We start from the raw sequence: 22,174 nt of genomic DNA on the forward strand, positions 1-22,174 counted from the left end.
TAAATCTTTATCACTGAAATATGTATGAATTTGGCTACTGTGTTGTTGCAGTATACTTCTTTGTTAATTGATATACTAGTATTTATCAGGAATGTGCACAAGACTCAAGAGCTGGGCAAAAGACTATTCTGCAGTTTGATATCTTTCAACTCCAAAATCTAGATGAAATTATTGGGTATATTGCAAGATTATCTGAATTTGGAGACCTATTTCAAACAGGTGATATGAACACTATGTTTATATATGTGTATGTGTGTATGCATATAACAAAACGTTAACTCTTTTGACCAGCAGGCAGCAGAAATTATCTCCGAACCTGTAATTCATGGAGTTAAGGGCCCAGCTACTGAAGAAACAGAACACCATTTACAGTGTTATGACATTACTAATCTGTTTAACCAACTACATCCAAAAATTAACCAGCTAATTGCAGCAAACAATATAAAGGCAAGGAAAAAACAAATTGGTGAAGAAATGTGGAATGTTGTGGCATATAAACAAGTCTGGGGATTTTCTAAGGCAAAACAATTCCTGTCTTCCACAGTCAGAACTCAGTCTGGGTTAAGGGCATCCCTCCATCTTGGCACCGGGATCTCGGATTGGGGAGGGCTGACCCTTCCCCCCAGGGACGTCTCCTTTCCCCAATCCCCTCCCTGCATTTGCATCATGGAGCTGGATGTCTGGGTTTGATCTGGGTCTGTGTTCTCCATGGCATGCTGCTTTGGGAAGACTGGTTTTTCTAAGGTTTCGGTGCCTGACCTCAACCTCATGCACAAGTTGCCCTACTCTAGCCTAACTATTTAGTTGCCACGAAGCTAGAAAAGAAAAAATAAATAAACTGCTTGTTGGACTCCCTGGCTGTGCAGACTGATCCCTTGGCGTGTCTGTTCCCTCTCAGGCAGCAAAGAGAAGAGAAAAAAACCTCCCTGACTTTCAAGCAGCCAAAAGGAAAAATGTGTTCTTTTAAAATCCTGAGGCCTGTGCTTCTGGTTCCAAATGATCCCACTGCTCTGCCACCCTGTCAAGGCTGATTCCCCATTCTGGCACTTCAGGTGCAGAAGGTGGGGGCCCGCAAGGATTCTAAAAAATTAATACTGGCCACTCCAGGCTTGTATTAAACTCCCAAGTTTACAGCTTTTCTCTGACCTTGGCTTGGTAAATGCTGCCTCCACCCAAATGCAAAACCCCTTTTTTGGAACCCAGGAAGGCACACTTGAGAATTTCTTCCTGTGGGGTACCCTCAAGCCCTTTCACACCCCCACCAGGGAAGAGCTGAGAAAGAAAACAAAGGAAATTAGCTGTTGCCACCAGCTCATTAAACCACATATGCACAAACCTCTTAGGACACCAAAAACCAATTTACCAAAAAAAAAAAGTAAATTTTATTAAAAACAAAAAGAAAGAAAATACACCTGGAACTTAGGCTTTTGCTAGATTTTAAAAGAGCAATTCCAAAACTAAGCACCCAAAATAGCTTTCTTGGGGGTTCAGCTTAAAGCAGGCCTGCACAACTCGTAAAGCGGCGAGGGCCATATTACTCCAAAGAAAACAGCTGAGGGATGAAACCCCCCCGGCCCCGCAGAAACACCCCCCGCCCTCCAGCGCTGCCCGGCCCCATGGAAACAACCCCTCCTTCCCCAGCACCACCCCGCCGAAACAACCCCACTCCCAGCGCCGCCCGGCCCCACGGAAACAAACCGTCCTTCCCCAGCACCGCCCCACCGAAACAGCTGTGGGCCAAAAAGGAAGGTTGGTGGGGGGAGGGTGTGTGATACTTTATTAAGAATTTTTCAATTAAATCAAACAATTTTTTAAATTATTTTAATTTTTTTATGAATCATGGAAAAATGAAAAACATCTGTTCCGTTGAAAGAAAACATTTGTACTTTTCATAATTACCTTGCAAATGTAATGAGAAATATTACATCTGTTTTCGGCAACAAGCTTGTCATATTTGAAGTGGATATTTTCATAATGTCTTCCAAATGGTCGTCAGTCAGAGAAGAACGTTGCTTGTTTTTATTCATGTTCATGATGGAAAATGTTTGTTCACATATGTAAGTGCTTCCAAAAATGCTGAACGTTTTCAGTGCAACTTCATTGTCCAGACTTTTGTAGAAGTCCCGCAAGCTGCTTTCTCTGTGCTTATTTCAGTAAACTGACAAACACTGAAATTCAATAACCTCCAACTGCAAATCTAGTGGCACTTCCTGTGGATCCACAGAAAAGGGATCTTCAATCAGCTTCAACTGGACATCTTTTTCTTTAGACAAAGTAAGTCTTCTGTCAAATTCTTCAATCAAAAGCAGGGCCGGCTCCAGGGTTTTGGCCGCCCCAAGCAGCCACAAAAAAAAAAAAAAAAAAGCCGCGATCGTGATCTGCGGCGGCAATTCGGCGGAAGGTCCTTCGCTCCTAGCGGGAGTGAGGGACCGTCCGCCGAATAGCTGGACCTGCCGCCCCTGTCCGGAGTGGCCGCCCCAAGCACCAGCTTGCCAAGCTGGTGCCTGGAGCCGGCCCTGATCAAAAGATTGATGTGCTTTGCGTATTTTTCTCCTAACTCGGCGTGGTTGTGCTGAGGGATACGCTGTGCACAAGTGGGAAAGTGACACATTTCACCTTTTGACCGCTCACTTCTGAAAAGTTTCAATTTCATTTTGAAAGCTTTCACTGCTGCACACATTTGAAATATAAGTTGATTTTTTCCCCTGAAGTTGAATGTTGAGATCATTCAGGTGTGCTGTAATATCACAAAAGAAAAAGAGATCTTGATTCCAGCACTCATTTTCAAGCTCTGGGAATTTTATTGGCCCATTTTCTAGGAATTTTGCTACCTCCTCTTTCAAAGCAACGAAACGCTGGAGCACTCTTCCTCGACTCAACCACCTCACTTCTGTATGGTAGATTAAGACATTGCACTCAGTGTCTACCCCTTCAAGAAAGGCTTGAAATGTCCTATGTTTTAGTCCTCTAGAACGGATGTAGTTTACAATGGAAACTACCACTGACATTACATGCTCAGATTTTAAGACTTTGCTACACAAAACCTGCTGATGTATAATGCAGTGATTGGTTATTTATCTCCCGATAAATTCTTCAAGAAGAGTAACTCCTCCAACATTTTTTCAGCACATAGCTGGAGCACCATCAGTACAAATGGCCACCAAGTTTGTGAAATCTAATCCCGACTTATCATTCGTGCACTTTATCACTTCACTGGAGATTTCTTTTCCGGTTGTGCGACCCGTCATGGAGCACATGCCAGCAAGTTCTTCAGTAATTTCAAAGGTTTCAGAGTAGCAGCCGTGTTAGTCTGTATCTGCAAAAAGAACAGGAGTACTTGTGGCACCTTAGAGACTCACAAATTTATTAAAGCATAAGCTTTCGTGGACTACATCCGAAGAAGTGGGATGTAGTCCACGAAAGTTTATGCTCTAATAAATGTGTTAGTCTCTAAGGTGCCACAAGTACTCCTGTTCTTTTTGAGTAATTTCAAAGTTTTTATCAATACCTCTAATAAAAATAAGAAGTTAGGCAGTGTCTTTTAAATTGGTGCTTTCATCCATAGCTAGGGAGTAAAAGCAGAATTCACTGACTCTCTGCTTTAACTGATCACTTAGATTGGTAGAAATGTCAGCTATTCTTCTCTGTACAGTCATGCGTGATAGACTGACATTCTCAAATATTCCCCTCTTTTCTGGACATAACTCAGATATAGCAATCAACATACACTTTTTTAAAAACTCGCCTTCTGTGAAGCATTTCCCAGCAGCAGCAATTTCCTTAGAAATTTTAAAGCTTACTTTAGTAACTGTATCGTTCTCAGTGCTCACTTTCTTGAAAATTTGCTGTTCTCTAAGGTTTTTCGCTAAACTGGCTGCTTTAATTATTTTTTCATTTAGGCTCAATTTGGCGAGATTAGGATGTTTAGTTTCAAAGTGCCGCCGAAGGCTGTATTCTTTCGGAACGGCTAACATTTCGCGACACATGAGGCACAGTATTTTGTCTTTGGAAACAGTACATAAGTATTTATTCGTCCATTCAGTGTTGAAAACTCTGTGCTCTGATTCTATTTTTCTTTTCACTCATGATATCCATTATGAAGCTGAAGATTTTGTTGGGAAACACTCACAGTCACACACAAAGAGAAGAGATATCTCACGGTGCATGGCACACTAGCAAGGCACTGACGGTGTGTGGAAGCCTGTAGGTCCAGGGGTCACTATATTACTGCACACAGCAGTCAATCAATGCAGTTGTAGATAAATCTCTGCATTATGCATTTTTGTATAACTTTTATATGACTTTGTATTGAACCTTAGTCACACAGTATAGGCAGTTACTGATGACCTCAAAAGGGGGGTTTGGTGGTGCTTGTTGGTTGGTAAGCAAAGGTTGGTCACTTGCTCCCATGTGCGACTCAAGGTTGGGTCTTCCCTTTCCTCCCTCATGAAGTCACTGTCAACCATCAGCAACTCATGCTCTGCTTCCTCTGGCACTCCCAGCTCTATGGATCAAAGCCCGGGCTCTTCCATCTGGTCAGGGGGTTCCTTCTCCCATCATTCGTCTTCTCTTTCGCTCAGGAGCTCCCTCACTTGTGGTCTTGGGTTTCTTTCCAATGGCAGCTGGTGTCCCCACTCCTGCATGACCTCCCTGAACCACTGGCAGTCACAACCTAAGATCACGGGGTATGCTAGCTTCTCAGCCAGGCGGACCCAGCATGTCTCCTCGTGACGGCCCACCTCTAGCTTTACCCTAGAGACAGAATATGGCTGTATATCCCTGTATATGCACTGGAGGTATATAGGGGCCTCTTCTGGGCCAAAGGCTTCACTAGATTGGCCCATATGAGCATCTGGCTGCACCCTGAATCTACATCTGTTACTTGAATGCCATTGACCGGCATAGTAACTATCAGTTTGGATGGACCTTTCTTCCAAGCCAGAGTGCCTGCTACCCAGGCATGGCCATAATTACAGTCCATAAAAGGGCGATCACATATGAAGTGCCCCTCCTGGCTGCACTCATAACATCGATTGTTCATTTTCTCTGGGACCTCGTGCTGGGATTCCATGTAGCTTCCAGGTTGGGACCGACCCCCCATGATCCAGGTCTAATCCAGGGTCTCCATTCTTTGGTTTTGTGCAGTCTCTCACATGGCGGCTTCTGGGATTCCCTGGTTTAGGCATCTGTAGCCCAGGACCCTCTGCAACTAAGTAATCCTCCATTAGAGACAATGCCTCTGTGAGTCATTGGACAGTGTCGATGGACCACCACTCCTTCCCCCTGGGGGAAGGATCTGTGTAAACTGTTCAAGGACGATGGCCTCCACCATTGGAGGTCCTGTCAACATCTTGGGAGCTAACCATCACCAGCAATAGTCTCAGAGTCTCTGGGCCACTGCACAAGGTCATGCTCCTGGGAGATATCTCTCCTGTCAAAATCACTCACAGAAAGTTTCTGGGCTAACCCAGAGTGACCTAAGATGGCAGCCTTTACTTCGGCAGAATCGAGAGCATCAGTAGGGTCTAGGTTCCGGTAGGCAGTTTGTTCAGGCCCCGTCAAATATGTGGCAAGTAGTGTAGCCCAGTGCTCAGGAGCCCAGCGGGCTGTGCTGGTGACTCGCTCAAAGGTGACCAAGAAGTCCTCTGGGTCATGTCCAGGCCCCATCGTAGCCAGTCTAACTGGTAACCCTATCAGAGTGCTCTCTGTTCCCCAGCTCATCCCAGTGGTGCCAGGCAGTCCCAGTGCACGTAGGAGCGCTGCCATCTGTTGAACCAGTCGCTCCTGTTGGACTTGGTATTGGGCCGCTAGCTCCCTGATCAAGTGCTGCTGATTTTCTTGGTGTTGGGCCATCTGTTGTTGTTGGACAGCCATTTGCTGTAGCAGCTGGGCCCATTGCTGCTCCTGTTGGGTAGTCTGCTGCTAATGGTTTTCTGGCATCCATTTTAGTACCTTTTCAGTATCCATACTAGCTGTGGGAGGTTTCTCACCTAGTTCTCCTCTTTTAGTCCTCTTAACAGGACCTGACCATTGCCCGCATTCTCCACCACATCTCACGGGGGGCCCTGTGTGTTGGGCAGGGTTGTCCCTCATTGGCCTAGTGCAGGGTTGGTACACCCCATCACACAGTCATCAGGACTCCCTATGAGATCAGGTAATTGCAGCAAGGAGGGCCCAGGACCCCTGTTGGGGCCAAGCAAACAAACAGTCTGTAGCCCCTAATGCATTTACTGTACATTGCATCACACATATGTGGCTTGGCTTGGTTACTTTGCAGGAACCAATCCCTGGGCAGCAGGTGCTATGTACAAGCTGACCATGATGTGACTTCCTCTTTCTCTTATCTCTACATTATTTGTCTCTTCTTATCTAGTTCATAGTAAATACTTCCCTGAATGTTTTCCATCTAATTTTAGTTGGCTCAAACATTCTTTTTCTTGGCCTCCTGACTTATCTGATTTAGAACAAATATTCTGTTTGCCACCGAATCATTTATTTCCTTCCCTAATCTTATCTTCCAAATATTAGTCCTCCCACCTTGTGTTAATTACTCAGGTCAGGCCAGGCCTTAGCTACATTCCCCTGCTTCTTTCTTTTCATATCAGCATTTGTTTCCTTTGCATCATAGCAAAGGAAAGCGGTGGATGTGATATATCTTGACTTTAACAAAGCTATTGATACGGTCTCCCACAGTATTCTTGCCAGCAAGTTTAAAAAGTATGGATTGGATGAATGGACTATAAGGTGGATAGAAAGCCGGCTAGATTGTCGGGCTCAGTGGGTAGTGATCAACGGCTTGATGTCAAGTTGGCAGCCGGTAACAAGTGGAGTGCCCAGGTTTTGGTCCTGGGGCCAGTTTTGTTCAACATCTTTATTAATGATCTAGATGATGGGATGAATTGCACCCTCAGCAAGTTCACAGATGACACTAAGCTGGGGGGAGAGGTAGATATGCTGGAGGGTAGGGATAGGGTCCAGAGTGACCTAGACAAACTGGATGATTGGGCCAAAAGAAATCTGATGTTCAACAAGGGCAAGTGCAGAGTTCTGCACTTAAGAAGGTAGAATTCCATGCACTGCTACAGGGTGGGGACCGACTGGCTAAGTGGCAGTTCTGCAGAAAAGGACCTGGGGATTACAGTTGACGAGAAGCTGGATATGAGTCAGCAGTGTGCCCTCGTTGCCAAGAAGGCCAATGGCATATTGGGTTGTATAAGTAGGAGCATTGCCAGCAGATAGCAGGAAGTGATTATTCCCCTCTATTTGGCACTGGTGAGGCCACCCCTGGAGTACTGTGTCCAGTTTTGGTCCCCACACTACAGAAGGGATGTGGACAAATTGGAGAGAGTCCAGCGTAGGGCAACGAAAATGATTAGGGGGTGGGGCACATGACTTACGAGGGGAGGCTGGGGGAACTGGGTTATTTATTCTTCAGAAGAGAAGAGTGAGTGGGGATTTGATAGCAGCCTTCAACTACCTGAAGGGGGGTTCCAAAGAGGATGGAGCTCAGCTGTTCTCAGTAGTGGTAGATGACACAAGAAGCAATGGTCTCAAGTTGCAGTGGTGGAGGTCTAGGTTGGATACTAGGAAACACTATTTCACTAAGAGGGTGGTGAAGCACTGGAATGGATTACCTAGGGTCGTGAGGTGGTGGAATCTACATCCTTAGAGGGTTTTAAGGCCCGGCTTGACAAAGCCCTGGCTGGAATGATTTAGTGGATGTTGGTTCTGCTTTGAGCAGGGGATTGGACTACATGACCTCCTCAGGTCTCTTCCAACCCTGATATTCTATGATTCTATGATATTCCTGTCTTTCTGTGCTTTCTTCTTCAAGTTTATTACCCAGCAGCTCATTCCCAAAACTGCAAAGGGGGTAATCATTTGAACCTCCATCAATATTAGGCTTAAAGTACAAAGTTCACCTTCTCTGGTACAGCCCACACTGGTGTTTCTACTGGCTAAGCAGTATTATTCCCAATTGTTCGTTGCTCAGCTATTAGCTCTATTTTCCTTTGTACCCAATTAGCGATGTTAATGGACAAGGGAGGTACAGGTGCAAAGAGCTTGTCACCAGTGATTCCCATTCGGTGTTGTCTGTCACAGACTCTGTCACTTTCTCCTTTACCTTCACACTTGGCCATAGGTAGGGTCCTTGGTTTTCATTTTTTATTTTATTTACTTTTCCCCAGGAATTTATCAGTGTTTATTACCACAACAACAAAAACAGGTGAAACTCATGCAAAAAACTATTAATGATTTTTCTGGGTAAATATTGGAGTTTATTTGGTGGAAGGAAAGACAGGGGGAACAAGTATTCAGTAGATTAATTCTTTGAATTCCGTTCATCAACACGGTTTGCTGCAGAACTAAAACAGAACTCAAAACACAAGGCCACCTCTGAGTTTAAGAAAACAATATATCTCTAATCCCCAAATAAAACTTTTCATTTGAATAAACTGTTTACTGTTGTAGACTTAGAACTATTAGGCTATAAATATTTACATTTAATAATTGGGCCACACCATTTGCAGCACATACACCGAACTTCGTCCTTTTCTCCTGTTTTTTTAAAACATTTGAATACTTCCTTGTGGTCTGAAACGTATTCTCCTACAGATTTTCATTTTCTTCCCATTTTAGTGTGTCAGATCATTAAACTGTTATCTCCTAACAGCTTGTGTACTTGGTGGGCGAGAGCTTCATCAGTACGTTCAGATGCACATGCACGTCAGACCTTGCATGTGTGCCTGTTTCTTTATTGTGTGTATCTTCTAGAATAATAATAGCAAACCCATTAACTGCTTTTTATGGGCAACTGTACTGGAATTATTACTTAAAAACCCTTTTTGTTCTATCTACGAGAAATAACTGATACCAGATATTGCACTAAACTTTATAATGAGATTTTCTCATCTTGCTTATAAATGTAGGTCCTGATCCTGCCAAGATTTATATATATGTGCTTAATTTTAAGCACGCTAGTCCAATCAGTGGATTTTCTCACATGCTTAAAGGTAAACGTGTATAAATCTTTCAAAGATCGAGGCAATACATAGATTTGTTTTCATAAATTTTCTGCTATCAGTTTACCTGTGAGTAAGGCCCTTCATATTCAGTTTTATTGTTTAAAAATTCCTGGGAATTTATCAGTGTTTACTATAAAAAATAAAAAATGGATAAAAATCAGAGCAAAAAATTAACTTCAGTTTTCTGGTAAATATCGGAGGACAGAAAAAACAACATATGTAGAAAAGTAAGAATACTGAAAGGAGTTTAATGCTGTGGTTTATTTCATGAAATGTACATTAACAGTTCGTACACATATGCACCGCCATGCGTGTGTGTATCTTTCACTACCTTCCCTTCCTTTAACAGAAAACCTCGCAAGTGCACTTAGAATAATTTATTATTAACATAAACATATTTACCTCATATAATGTATTAGAGTTTCTTAACAGTATCAGTATTTGTCTCCCTCCCGCCCCCCAAGAGTATGAATTCCCCTTTTGACTCATGTGGTCCATTTGATGGGGCGTATTGACCCTGCACTGCTTCAATGGGGCCAGACCAATCACTGTGGGCCCAGGAGGACACGCCCCCTGCCCCCTCCTGCACATGCTCCAGGTGGAAGGCACAGCTAAAAGGAGGCAGCCCAGCTCAGTCTGAGCTGGCTGAGGAGGAGGAAGGACGTGTCTTGCAGGGTCCTGCAGAGGCACCTGTGACTCTCCAGGCAGTGGAAGCTGTGGACCTGGACTATGCTGCAGACGACCGGCCAACTATGGAAACCTACTGGGACGCCATGCCGCTGCCAGCCAGGGAAATGCTGGAGATACACCTAGTGGTAGGAAGTGACCCAGGAAATGTAGTAGGAGTCAGTGTGTAAAGCCTTAATGGGGAATCTCCGCGCTTCATAGGGCCCTGGGTTGGAATCTGGTGGAGTGGGTGGGCCTGGGTTCCCCTACCCCACCGCACTGGCCACTAGGTGTGGCGACTGTTTGTTTGCCTGCCTGAGAGCTATACGGACTGTTTGCTCTGCTCTGCCCAGAGGGCCAGAACTCCAGTAGCTGCCCCAGCAAGGAGGCTCAAGGGCCATCGACTGATAGTTTGCTCTGCCCCACCCAGGGGCTACAGACTGATTGTTTGTTTTACTCTGGCCAGAGGGTCGGAACCCCAATTGCCATTACCTGCCCTAGCCAGGAGGCTCTGGGGCTACAGACTGTTTGGGCCTGCCAGGGCCTTGGGCTGGGACGTGGTGGAGTAGGGTGGGCCCATGTCCCCCTGCTACCTCACCCTGGGTGGCTGACCCCCTACACAGTGCAAGGAGACACTAGCCCAGGACAGGAGCTCCCTTATCACTCACCCTGAGAGACTGTTTGCTGGCTACCAGGGCCCTGCCCGGGCTAAAGGCAGCCCTGTAAAGACTGTTTGCTCGCTGGCTGCCTGGGTTCCACCCAGGCCAGGGCCCGCCCTTAAAGACTGGTTGTTTGTGGGCTGCTTGGGCCCTGCCCAGGCCGGAGCCATCCCTGATAGACAGGGTTGAGGGGCTGACCACTTGAGCTACCCCAGCCCAGGCCGAAGCCTGGTAGCGACAGTTGATCGCCCAGCCCTATCGTGGGCTCCCGGCTACTCTGCAGACTCTGGTCCAGACCAGACTGGGCCAGCCGGAGTGGCCTCCCTCTGAGCGAGAGAGAGATGGACCCTTACACGGAGTCATCACTCTCCAGTAGGAGCAGAAGATCCCGCTCCCGCTGCGACCGACAGCCATACCCGGCACCGTGGCTGGGACAGTGGCTGGCTCCTCAGTTGGCCTTCTGGACTCCCTGGGCCTATCATCAGAACCAGGGGAAGAGCCAGGGTTCCAGACTGGCCTTGGTGGCCTCGGCATCCTTTGGGCCACCACGCACACCCTCCACACTGCTGCAGTGGACCCATCTGGCAACTGCATTGATGTCGAAGATCTTGGCACCAACCACAACATCAATGATTGCTGCACCATCCTTGTCTCCATCTGCGGCACCGCCATAGTCATCAACTGCAGATTCGCCCACGGCACCACCAACCGTGGCACCACCAGAGACATCGACTGCGGCACCGCCATTGTCATCAACCATGGCACCGCCAGTGACACTGACTGCGGGACCGCCCACAGAACCGTCCGTGGCACCGACCTCCGCACCATCCACGGCATGGTACACGGCACTGACTGTGGCTTTAGTGTTCCTCGCTCCTAGGGACCCCAGAGGGGCCAAAGGCAGGATACAGGCTCCTGTATCGGCCGCCATCTCGTCTTCCTTGTCTCCGGATGAGGCAGTGGCTGGCTTAGAAACTGCTCCAGCCTTAGAGGACAGTAGGGTCCTACAGCAGCTGCTGAGACGGGTGACCCAGAACCTGAACTTTAAACCTGAGGAGGTGGTGGAGGAGGCCGACCCAATGGTCAACATTCTTTCCCCTCCAGGGCCATCCCATATTGTGCTGCCGCTGATTAAAACCATCAGCGATGCCACGAAGACCCAGTGGCAGACCCCATCCTCGTTGCCGCCTACCGCCAAGAGGTACGAGCGGAGATACTTTATCCCCTCAAAGGGGTATGAACACATTTACATGCACCCCCCAACTGGACTCCCTGGTAGTTGACGCAGCCAACCAGCGCCAGGGCTATCGGGTCCTCTCCCATGAATCGAGAGGCCAAAAAATTGGACCTCTTTGGGAGGAAGATCTATTCCATGGGGAAGGGGTTGCAGCTCCATATTGCTAACCATCAGGAGGTGATTAGCAAGTACAATTATAATACTTGTGGGGCCATGCAAAAATTTGCAGACTCCTCCCTATGGACTCTCGTGCGGAAGTTTCTGCACTAGTAGAGGAGGGCAAATTAATTTCCCATGAATCCCTACAGGCGGCCCTGGATGCAGCAGATGCAGCGTCTCACACCATGGCTATCAGGGTGGCCATGAGGAGGAGTTCCTGGCTGCAGGCCTGGCCTCCTGTATGAGGTGCAGCAGACAATCTAGGACCTCCCCTTTGAGGGTCAGTCTTTCTTTTCCAAGAAGACTGACTCTCGTCTGCACAGCCTCAAGGACTGTTGAGCCACCATGAAGTCCCTGGGCCTCCACACCCCTGCCACCCAATGGAGGCATTTTAGACCCCAGCCCCCACAGAGGAATTATTAACCTCTGAGTAGGCAGGATGGGTCACGCAGGAGAAATAGGAAATCAAATAAGAGACCTACCGGAATCGAGGTTCCAGGCCCTGGGCAACATCATTCGGAGTCTCAGGCAGTTCCTCACCACCACAGCAAGGAATTGCCTCAAAATCTTGGGACACATGGCCGCTTGTGCCTATGTGGTGCAATACTCCAGGCTCAGGCTCCAGCCGCTCCAATCATGGCTAACCTCAGTGTATCGGCCAATCCGGGACAGTCTGGGCAGGGTTGTGACTTTGCCTCACCTGATCCTTGACTCCTTCTGTGGTGGCTCGACCCACAGCTAGTGTGTGCAGGGGTCCCCTTTGTCAGCCCCCAGCTGAGTCTCTCATTGGTTACGGACGCATCAGACTTGGGCTGGGGGCACATCTGGGAGACCTCAGGACACAAAGCCTCTGGTCTCAGGTGGAGCTCGCTCTCCACATCAATGTCAGAGAGCTGAGAGTGGAACACCTGGCATGTCAGACTTTCCGAGCCCACTTAAGTGGGAGATGTGTATCAGTGATGACATACAACACCACGGCGATGTTCTATATTGACAAACAGGGGGGTGAACGGTCTTCTCCCCTGTACCAGGAAGCCCTCATGCTGTGGGACTTTTGTGTAGAGCGGTCAATACACCTGCAAGCATCATACCTCCCTGGGGTACAGAAAGACTTAGTGGGGAAGGGGAGTTGATGGGGAGAGGGGTACAGTTTCTGCTGTACAGTTTCTCTGTAATTTGGTACTCTGTACCGCAAAACAACATCCTGGAACCCCCATATTCACCACTGTCATATAATTATGATATTCTTTACAAAGGATGCCTGGTGAGGTAATCATTTTAAAAGTCTTGATCTGTTGAACGTTAATATCCTGTTGGATTGTATGTGCTGTATTGTACTTGGTGTTACAAAGTTTTGCTATGTGTGTGTTACTGAAATATGTTGTGAGGTTGGGAACACCCACAAACAGCCTTTCAGGTGCAACAATGGATGAGCCAGATGTGCTGATGGCCCATTAAAGGGAATCCACACTCCCAACCACTGTCCCAGGAACTGTCCACAATGGAGACTTCTCAGAGGGAGCGCCTAGACAATGGAGACTGCTTGAGTCACATCATAGCAAAGATCTTTCCAGCAAGCTGGAAGAAACTATAAAAGTGGGGAAGTGACATCATTACTTGGCCTCGCTCTCCCCACAACTCAACACCTGGAAACACATCTGGAGAACAAAGAGTTTGAACTGTGGAGGTGGTCCCAGATGGAGAAGAGTTCCAGCCTGTGTATTGAAGACTTGTAACCTGCTTGTACTATCTATCCGGGTGAAACACTGCTTGATTCAAATCCTGTAAAAAACCCCAGTGCCAACTCTGTCTGCATATCTATTCAAGGGACACCATCATAGGTGTCCACATCAGCCACACCATCAGGGGTTTGTTTACCTACACATCTACCAATACGATATGTTCCAGCAACGCCCCTCTGCCATGTACATTGGCCAAACAGGACAGTGTCTACACAAAAGAATAAATGGACACAAATCTGACATCAAGAATGATAACATTAAAAAACCAGTAGGAGAACACTTCAATCTCCCTGGACACTCAACAACAGACTTAAAAGTGGCAATTCTTCGAGAAAAACATTTCAAAAACAGACTCCAAGGAGAAACTGCAGAACTGAAATTAATTTGCAAACTGGACACCATCAAATTAGGCCTGAATAAAGACTGGGAGTGGATGGGTCACTACAAAAACTAATTCCCCGCTGCTGATACTCACACCTTCTTGTCAACTGTTTGAAATGGGCCACCTTTTTTACATTGGCCTCATTAGCACTACAAAAGTGATTTCCACCCCTTCTTGTCAACTGTTGAGAATAGCCCACTTCCACCTTAATTGAATTGGCTCATTAGCACTGACCCCCCACTTGGTAAGGCAACTCCCATCTTTTCATATGCTGTGTATTTATACCTCCCTACTGTATGTTCCATTCCATGCATCTGATGAAGTGGGTTTTAGCCCATGAAAGCTTATGCCCAAATAAATTTATCAGTGTCTAAGGTGCCACAAGGACTCCTCGTTATTTTTGCTAGTGGAGTGTCCTTGTTTGGTGAAGGCGGTTTTAAGTATGTTGAGGTGTCTTTGCTGGACGTTCTCTCAGAGCATGTCCTGTGGTATCTGAGTGCGTGGTTGTAGAAAGCTGGATGGCTTTCTCTGCCTTCCAGTCGAGAATTGCCCTTTTGAATTGTGCTGACTGAGAGGGAACTAGATTTGACTTCTTGAGGTTGAGCCTGAGGCCCACGACAAAGCAATCCTTTAAAGACTCCTCACCACAGCTGCCAGCCCAAACCCCTGATCAAGCATGTCCCCAGCTGTCTGAGTTGAGCCAACAACCACTTGGATAGTTCCATCGCTCTCATGGTGGCCAGGAAATGCTGGGCACTTTCAGAGGATCATCCACATAAATGTTGAGGTCACAATCAGTCTTAGTAATTTCAACATCACCATGGTGAGGGATCTCTTTAGCACCAGAGAGCAGAGCTGAGGAAAGGAGCCCTGGAAAACAAATCCCAGAAAGGAGAAGGCCCAGCAGGGATCAGATTCCCGAAGGCAGAAAGCCAAGGGAGAGTCCAGGAAAGGGAGAATGCAGCGGAGCCAGAGACAGGAGGGCAGAAAGTCCAAAGGAGCTGGAACCTGGGAAGAAGCACAGAATGAATCCTAGCTTGGTCATTACTTTTCCATCAAGGACAACCAGATCCACCCTCACGGCTAAGACAGGGGTAGGGCATGGAGATGCTAGCACTGCTGGGGGGAAAAAAAACTCACTATGACATCTCAGCATGCTGGCGCTGTGGTGACTGAGTAGTCATGGTGCCTGATTACAATCCTGAAAGTTGTGGGTTTGGCTCTTGCTCAATCTCAGAGTGAAAGGCCACCGCTAGCTCACCCAGTTCAAAGTGGGTACGCAACCCATCGGGTTAGGGCACTCAAAGGCAGCTGGATGTGATGCTGGCATGTCCCTCCCTTGTGTACTATTGGTTATGAAACAGACATGCCACAACGACACCAGCCTGCTATGCCATTGGCTTGGGGGAACTTTGATCCTAGGGCTGTAACTCCCAGTGCAACACTAATATAAACTCCTGGGAAACCCAAGCCCTCGACCAACCAAAATGGAAATGGACCTTGGGGCAAAAACCCCAGTATTTCCAGATCTAACAAAGACAACAGGCAATGGAGAAACAGAAAAGGAGGAAAGAACGTGCTGCAGCCAGACTCAACAATCCAGATCCATCCTTTCCACCAGGAAATGTCTGCCCCAACCATCCCAAGACCTGGGGATCATGGATAAGTCTCATTAGCCATTTGCCAAACCTCCAGCAACAACTGGCTATCGTTTTATGGAAGAGAATCATCCTCGAATGCTGAGGGCTCTCCGATGGAAAAAAAATCGTCTCTTCAGCCACTAGAAGGCAGCCTCAACCATACAAAGCCACCCAGCAAGCTTCCCATTCATTATCATATTGACGCGCCTTAACGCAGCTGTGGAGAGAGCCTAGCAAAGGGATTCAGTGTCCCTGCCCCATTCAGTCCTTGCTGAGACTGCCCCAAAGATGCTATTCTTTGCTAACTGAAGATAGATTTTTAGATCCCTTCCAGCTGGGCTGATGGATGTGTGCCGAGACCTGTGAGATGAGTTGTGCTGCAGTAGCAATGATTCATCACGAAATAATAAAACATCTGGACACAGGGAGGAATGGCTCAGCCCACAATTGGCCTATTCAGATTGGCCTATTCAGCCTGCCCAGCTGGGTAGCCCCAGTGCAGTAACACTTTAAAGTTCAGATAATCTTCAAGAGCAAAATGAGCAGCTGCATGAACAGTAGGGAAAACAAACACAGGAGAAAACCGGTACCCTGTGGACTCCTCGAGAGAGACTCTAACTGTGTCATCAACTCTCATGAGGTTATTGCAAATCTTCTGATAGTTGGTGTTGGGTGAAAAGCCTCAGCTCCTGGAGTCATGTTATTTTGTGAGTCATGTTACCCTAAAATTTAGATGCTAATTAAATTACCTACTCATTTGTACAATTCAGCAAAAGAGTAACAAGATTGTGACCCGCCCTAAAGGAATTGCCAGAGTGTTACCAGGGGACTTGTCTCTGACCCACAGAGGGCTCCCCAGAGCAAGCTAATCTTGATAACCCTTGAAAGGACACAGGTACAGTCTTCTGCACAAGCATGGACACACAAACAGTAATTCTTCAAAAAAAAAATGATTATTTATGTAGAGAAATGAGTGTGTAACCGTGTGCGGGACTCACCCCTGCGGCGCCTCCTGCTGGTACCTTCTGGGAATTAGCTCTCCAGCCGTCGGAGCGCCCTCTGCAGGCTGGTGTCCCGCTTTTCTTGACCCCCGGGTCCCTCCCGGACCCAGTGCCCCTTGCACGCCGGGGTGCTGCCCCCTGGCAGTACACTCCTCAGTCTCTGGGTCTCCCCTCCCCGGGGAACCTCCACTCACTATCCCCGCCTCACCTCAGTTGTATGCTACTGCCAGTCACCAACTAGCCCCCGCTCCCTGGGGCAGACTGCAGTATAAGCCACTCATCACAGGCAAGGTTGGGTTTGGACATCTTGCCTCTACCTATAGCGGGGCTACCTCTCTCCAGCCCTAGTACCCTCTAGTGGACCCTTACATCGGCTTGCAGCCTGGAGCTCTGCTAGGCTGGAGCTCCCCAGCTCCCTGGCCCTTCCCCAGCACTGTTCCACCCTCAGTACCTTCCTCAGCTCCCCAGGCAGCCAGGTCCCGCCCTCTCCAAAGGCTAGAGAGAGAGTGTGTGTCCCCTGGCACATGGCCCACTTATAAGGGCCAGCTGGGCCCTGATTGGGACGTGGCCACAGCTGAGGCTGCTTCCCCAATCAGGCTGGGAGCTACTTACTCCAGCAACAGCCCTCTCCTGGGTTGTTTTAAGCCCTTTTAGGCCGGAGCAGGTGACCCCCCACTACAGTGTGGTTACAATGTATTTTAGAAAAAGCAAGAAAGAATATATATAACAGAGTCAAATACAATAGAATTACACTAAAGGATTAAACGGCGCTCCAATAAGAATGAAAAGACACAGGATATCTTAACACATACAAGAATTACAGCTTCCAGATATTAGCATATTTCCTCTTCCTGTCTAGATCCTCTCCTTTATTAACATAATGTCACATGTACTCACATCTGCTTCCTGTAATTAGCATGTTGTCATTCTAGGAGTGCTCCTCCCCGATGCCATCTTGGATTCTAGACCTTTTTAAGCTCCTCTCTGGATGTCATCTTGTTTGCTAGAACTTAATACTACATAAATGTAGACTATGTCATCTCTTGTCTCCGCCATTTTGGTCAGCCATGTTTGGTCAGGACATGATGGGGAAAGGAGTCCAGGAGAGCTGGCTGTATTTTAAAGAATCCTTATTGAGGTTGCAGGAACAAACCATCCTGATGTGTAGAAAGAATATTAAATATGGCAGGCAACCAGCTTGGCTTAACAGTGAAATCCTTGCTGATCTTGTAAGCTTCTTTTTTGTGTTTAAGAAGTGGAAGATTAGACAAATGACCAGGGAGGAGTATAAAAATATTGCTCAGGCATGCAGGAGTGAAATCAGGAAGGCCAAATCACATGTGGAGTTGCAGCTAGCAAGGGATGTTAAGAGTAACAAGAAGGGTTTCTTCAGGTAAGTTAGCAACAAGAAGAAGGTCAAGGAAAGTGTGGGCCCCTTACTGAATGAGGGAGGCAACCTTGTGACAGAGGCTGTGGAAAAAGCTAATGTACTCAATAGGTTTTTTTGCCTCTGTCTTCACAAACAAGGTCAGCTCCCAGACTGCTGCACTGGGCAGCACAGTATGGGGAGGAGGTGACCAGCCCTCTGTGGAGAAAGAAGTAGTTCAGGACTATTTAGAAAAACTGGACGAGCACAAGTCCATGGGGCCGGATGCGCTGCATCCGAGGGTGCTAAAGGAGTTGGCGGATGTGATTGCAGAGCCATTGGCCATGAACTTTGAAAACTCGTGGCCACCGTGGGAGGTCCTGGATGACTGGAAAAAGGCTAATGTAGTCCCCATCTGTAAAAAAGGGAAGAAGGAGGATCCGGGGAACTACAGGCCAGTCAGCCTCACCCCAGTCCCTGGAAAAATCATGGAGCAGGTGCTCAAGGAATCACTTCTGAAGCACTTAGAGAAGAGGAAAGTGATCAGGAACAGTCAGCATGGATTCACCAAGGGCAAGTCATGCCTGACTAACCTAATTGCCTTCTATGACGAGATAACTGGGTCTGTGGATGAGGGGAAAGCAGTGAACATGTTATTCCTTGACTTTAGCAAAGCTTTTGATACGGTCTCCCACAGTATTCTTGCCAGCAAGTTAAAGAAGTATGGGCTGGATGAATGGACTATAAGGTGGATAGAAAGCTGGCTAGATCGTCGGGCTCAATGAGTAGTGATCAATGGCTCCATGTCTAGTTGGCAGCCGGTTTCAAGCGGAGTGCCCCAAGGGTCGGTCCTGGGGCCGGTTTTGTTCAATATCTTCTTTAATGATCCAGAGGATGGCGTGGATTGCACCCTCAGCAAGTTTGCAGATGACACTAAACCGGGAGGAGTGGTAGATACGCTGGAGGGTAGGGATAGATTACAGAGGGACCTAGACAAATTAGAGGATTGGGCCAAAAGAAATATGATGAGGTTCAACAAGGACAAGTGCAGAGTCCTGCACTTAGGACGGAAAAATCCCATTCACTGCTACAGACTAGGGACCGAGTGGCTAGGCAGCAGTTCTGCAGAAAAGGACCTAGGGGTTATGGTGAACGAGAAGCTGGATATGAGTAAACAGTGTGCCTTTGTTGCCAAGAAGGCTAACAGCATTTTGGGCTGTATAAGTAGGAGCATTGCCAGCAGATCGAGGGACGTGATCATTCCCCTCTTTTTGACATTGGTGAGGCCTCATCTGGAGTACTGTGTCCAGTTTTGGGCCCCACACTACAAGAAGGATGTGGAAAAATTAGAAAGAGTCCAGCAGAGGGCAAAAAAATGATTAGGGGGCTGTAGCACATGATTTATGAGGAGCGGCTGAGGGAACTGGGATTAGTTAGTCTGCAGAAGAGAAGAATGAGGGGGGATTTGATAGATGCTTTCAACTACCTTAAGGGGAGTTCCAAAGAGGATGGATCTAGACTGTTCTCAGTGGTAGCAGATGACAGAGCAAGAAGCAACGGTCTCAAGTTGCAGTGAGGGAGGTTTGGGTTGGATATTAGGAAAAACTTTTTCACTAGGAGGGTGGTGAAGCACTGGAATGGGTTACCTAGGGAGGTGGTGGAATGTCCTTCCTTAGAGGTTTTTAAGGTCAGGCTTGACAAAGCCCTACCTGGGATGATTTAGTTAGGGATTGGTCCTGCTTTGAGCAGGGGGTTAGACTAGATGACCTCCTGAGGTCTCTTCCAAACCTGAGATTCTATAATTTCCTAAATTTAAACTAACATTAATTTTTACTTAATTGGAGCCTTTAATCTTAAAACTAATTACTGTTTTATGTAAACTAAAGTGTCCTGATACTGTCACCACTCTTTTTATGTCCAATTAAGAGAAATGTAATTTTACAATATTTAACCCCCTTCTGAGATTTTTGTGCAAGCCTCTGTTTAAGGTGCTGCAAGATATTTTAAAACAGCTAAAAGCTAAATCTCTCGTTATACTCCAGCTTTCATTTTTTTTAAAAGTAAGATTCCAGCCCCTCATGGTTGTAGAGAAAATCTTGTAAATGTGACCCAAGTGCATCCTAAAAGTTCAGAAACCAGCAGGTAAATTAAAAACAACCCATCTTTCCTTTTCTGTTTTTAACCTCCGGATTTTTGGAGGCCTGACTCTCGATTTTTGAAATGTGTGAGGTGGGCAGCAATGCCCTGATCTCAGGCATATACCTCTTTTATGTGAAAGGACAAACCTAACAGATCTTACTGGCACGTACATCGGATGCTGTTCTGTGCTAGGGAGGATAAATTAATAGCCACCTAGTTTGTGTAGAGTCAGGAATGTTTATTGCAACTTGGCTGACTGGTTGTTAAGGCGGGGTTTAAAGAGATGAAAAAGAAGTTGATGTCATATGGACCTATTTGTTTTAATTCTGCTTTCGTCAACCCCCTCCCTTGTTTCGAAAGACCTACAGTGTTTCTTGTTTAGTTATGGATAAAATATCTCACCTTGTCATCAGATGTTCAGCTGAGTGTGTGTGTTCTTTGTGTGCGGTCCCAGTTCTGCGCAAACAGTTAACACAGCAGACCTCAGTTGAGCTGCCCAGTGACCACACGACTGGGTTTAGTAGTGAAGGCGCCCGTCCAGGTTTATTGTCGACAAAGCACGATAATAGCACCTGGCAGACGCTACGAGGATACTAAGACATGTATGCCCGTGACAATGGACGCAGCTCAGTCAATGGTGGGACTTTCCATTGCCCCCTAGACTGCACGAAGGGTTAAAGCGAGGTATCCCAACATTTATAGACTGAGACAAACAAGCTGGGATAAACAGCTTATGTATCATTTTACGCGTTTCATGCCATATTTGTTACCTCCCCTTGTACTTTCCTCCTCAAGTTTCAGACAAAACACTCCTATTCACCACCTGTTTTTTGTACTTTCACTCCTAATGGTTCAGACAAAATATCCCTAGTCATCACTTTTGTCAAACCATTTGATCATGTGCTAGGCTAGGGTGTTCTGGTGCTGGCCTGCTGGAATGTGTTCACATATTCAGTGTGTTTTAGCAATGCTAGCAATACTGGTGCCACATTCGTGTACCAGACGCTGGCTTGCAGGCAAGCATCTGCTTTTGACAGGGCCTGATTGTTGCTCAGAGCATAACTTTTGCAGACTTTGGTTCAGGCCTCAGGCCTTGCACCAGGCCCAGGCTTCAGGCTCTTTCTTTCTACTACATTCCCCCACTGTTTGTCTTTTTGTGGAAAAGCATACTGTGTGGACTGAAGATGACCCAGTGGGCTACACACTATTATGTGGTCACCTTACGGATTTGCTTGCCTCAGAGATTCACGGCAGCCCTCAGTTTGGCCACTTCTGCTAGTGGCTCAAACCTACTGTTCACTCAGCTAACCTCATCGCTGGCCAGCATGGGGAAAGGGAGGAGAACAATCCCCGCAGTTTGTGCTGACCCACCTAGTGGGTCGGGGGACAGGCCAGGGACCTTCCCCTCTGGTGGGACCCACAGTCCAGGTCAACTCCTCTTGTATCAAATACGGAGTTGGGGGGAAGGAGGGTACCTGGGCCCACCCTCTACTCCAGGTTCCAGCTGAGGGGCCTGTGGATTGCAGCTGTCTACAGGGTTTCCTGTAATGGCTGCATGACAGCTACAACTCCCTGGGCTATTTCCCCATGGCCTCCTCCCAACACCTTCTTTATGCTCACCGCAGAACCTTCCTCCTGATGTCTGATGACACTTGTACTTCTCAGTCCTCCAGCAGTACGCCATCTCACTCTCAGCTCCTTGCGCGCCTCTTGCTCCCAGCTCCTCGCACACACCTCACTAACTGAAGTGAGGTACTTTTTAAACCAGGTGCCCTGATCAGCCTGCCTGTCCTAATTGATTCTAGCAGCTTCTTAATTGTCTCTAGGTGTCCTAATTAGCCTGCCTGCCATAATTGGTTCCAGCAACTTCCTGATTGTTCTGGAACAGCCCAATATCTTACTCAGGGAAAAGGGACCTGATTAATCTGGGGCTAATATATCTATCTTCGATCACCCTCCTGTAACCATCTGGCCTGACCCTGTCACAATATGTATCGAATGTATGTATACATATAACACTACCTTATATCCAAACAGAACAATTCAATCTGGTGTTATAGATCTTTTACTTTGGTACCGCAGATAGCAACACGCTCCTATTTGGGCAGTTACAGTTACCACATGTATTACCATTAGTAGTAGGCGGAGAGTTTTGAA

At 47.1% G+C, this 22,174-nt stretch overlaps 1 protein-coding gene across 1 annotated transcript in view; it reads left to right on the forward strand.

Moving 5' to 3' along the window:
• Positions 1–9,799: 9,799 nt before the first annotated feature.
• Positions 9,800–22,174, forward strand: part of LOC128827318 (intelectin-1-like) — a 39,040-nt gene continuing 26,665 nt past the window's right edge. The window contains 3 exon segments of the mRNA XM_054011177.1: positions 9,800–9,841; positions 10,728–11,189; positions 11,308–11,552. Of these exon segments, the coding sequence (XP_053867152.1) occupies positions 9,800–9,841; positions 10,728–11,189; positions 11,308–11,552 (749 nt within the window).

This window comes from Malaclemys terrapin, chromosome 21, assembly GCF_027887155.1.
Source record: "Malaclemys terrapin pileata isolate rMalTer1 chromosome 21, rMalTer1.hap1, whole genome shotgun sequence".
Lineage (NCBI taxonomy): Eukaryota > Metazoa > Chordata > Testudines > Emydidae > Malaclemys > Malaclemys terrapin.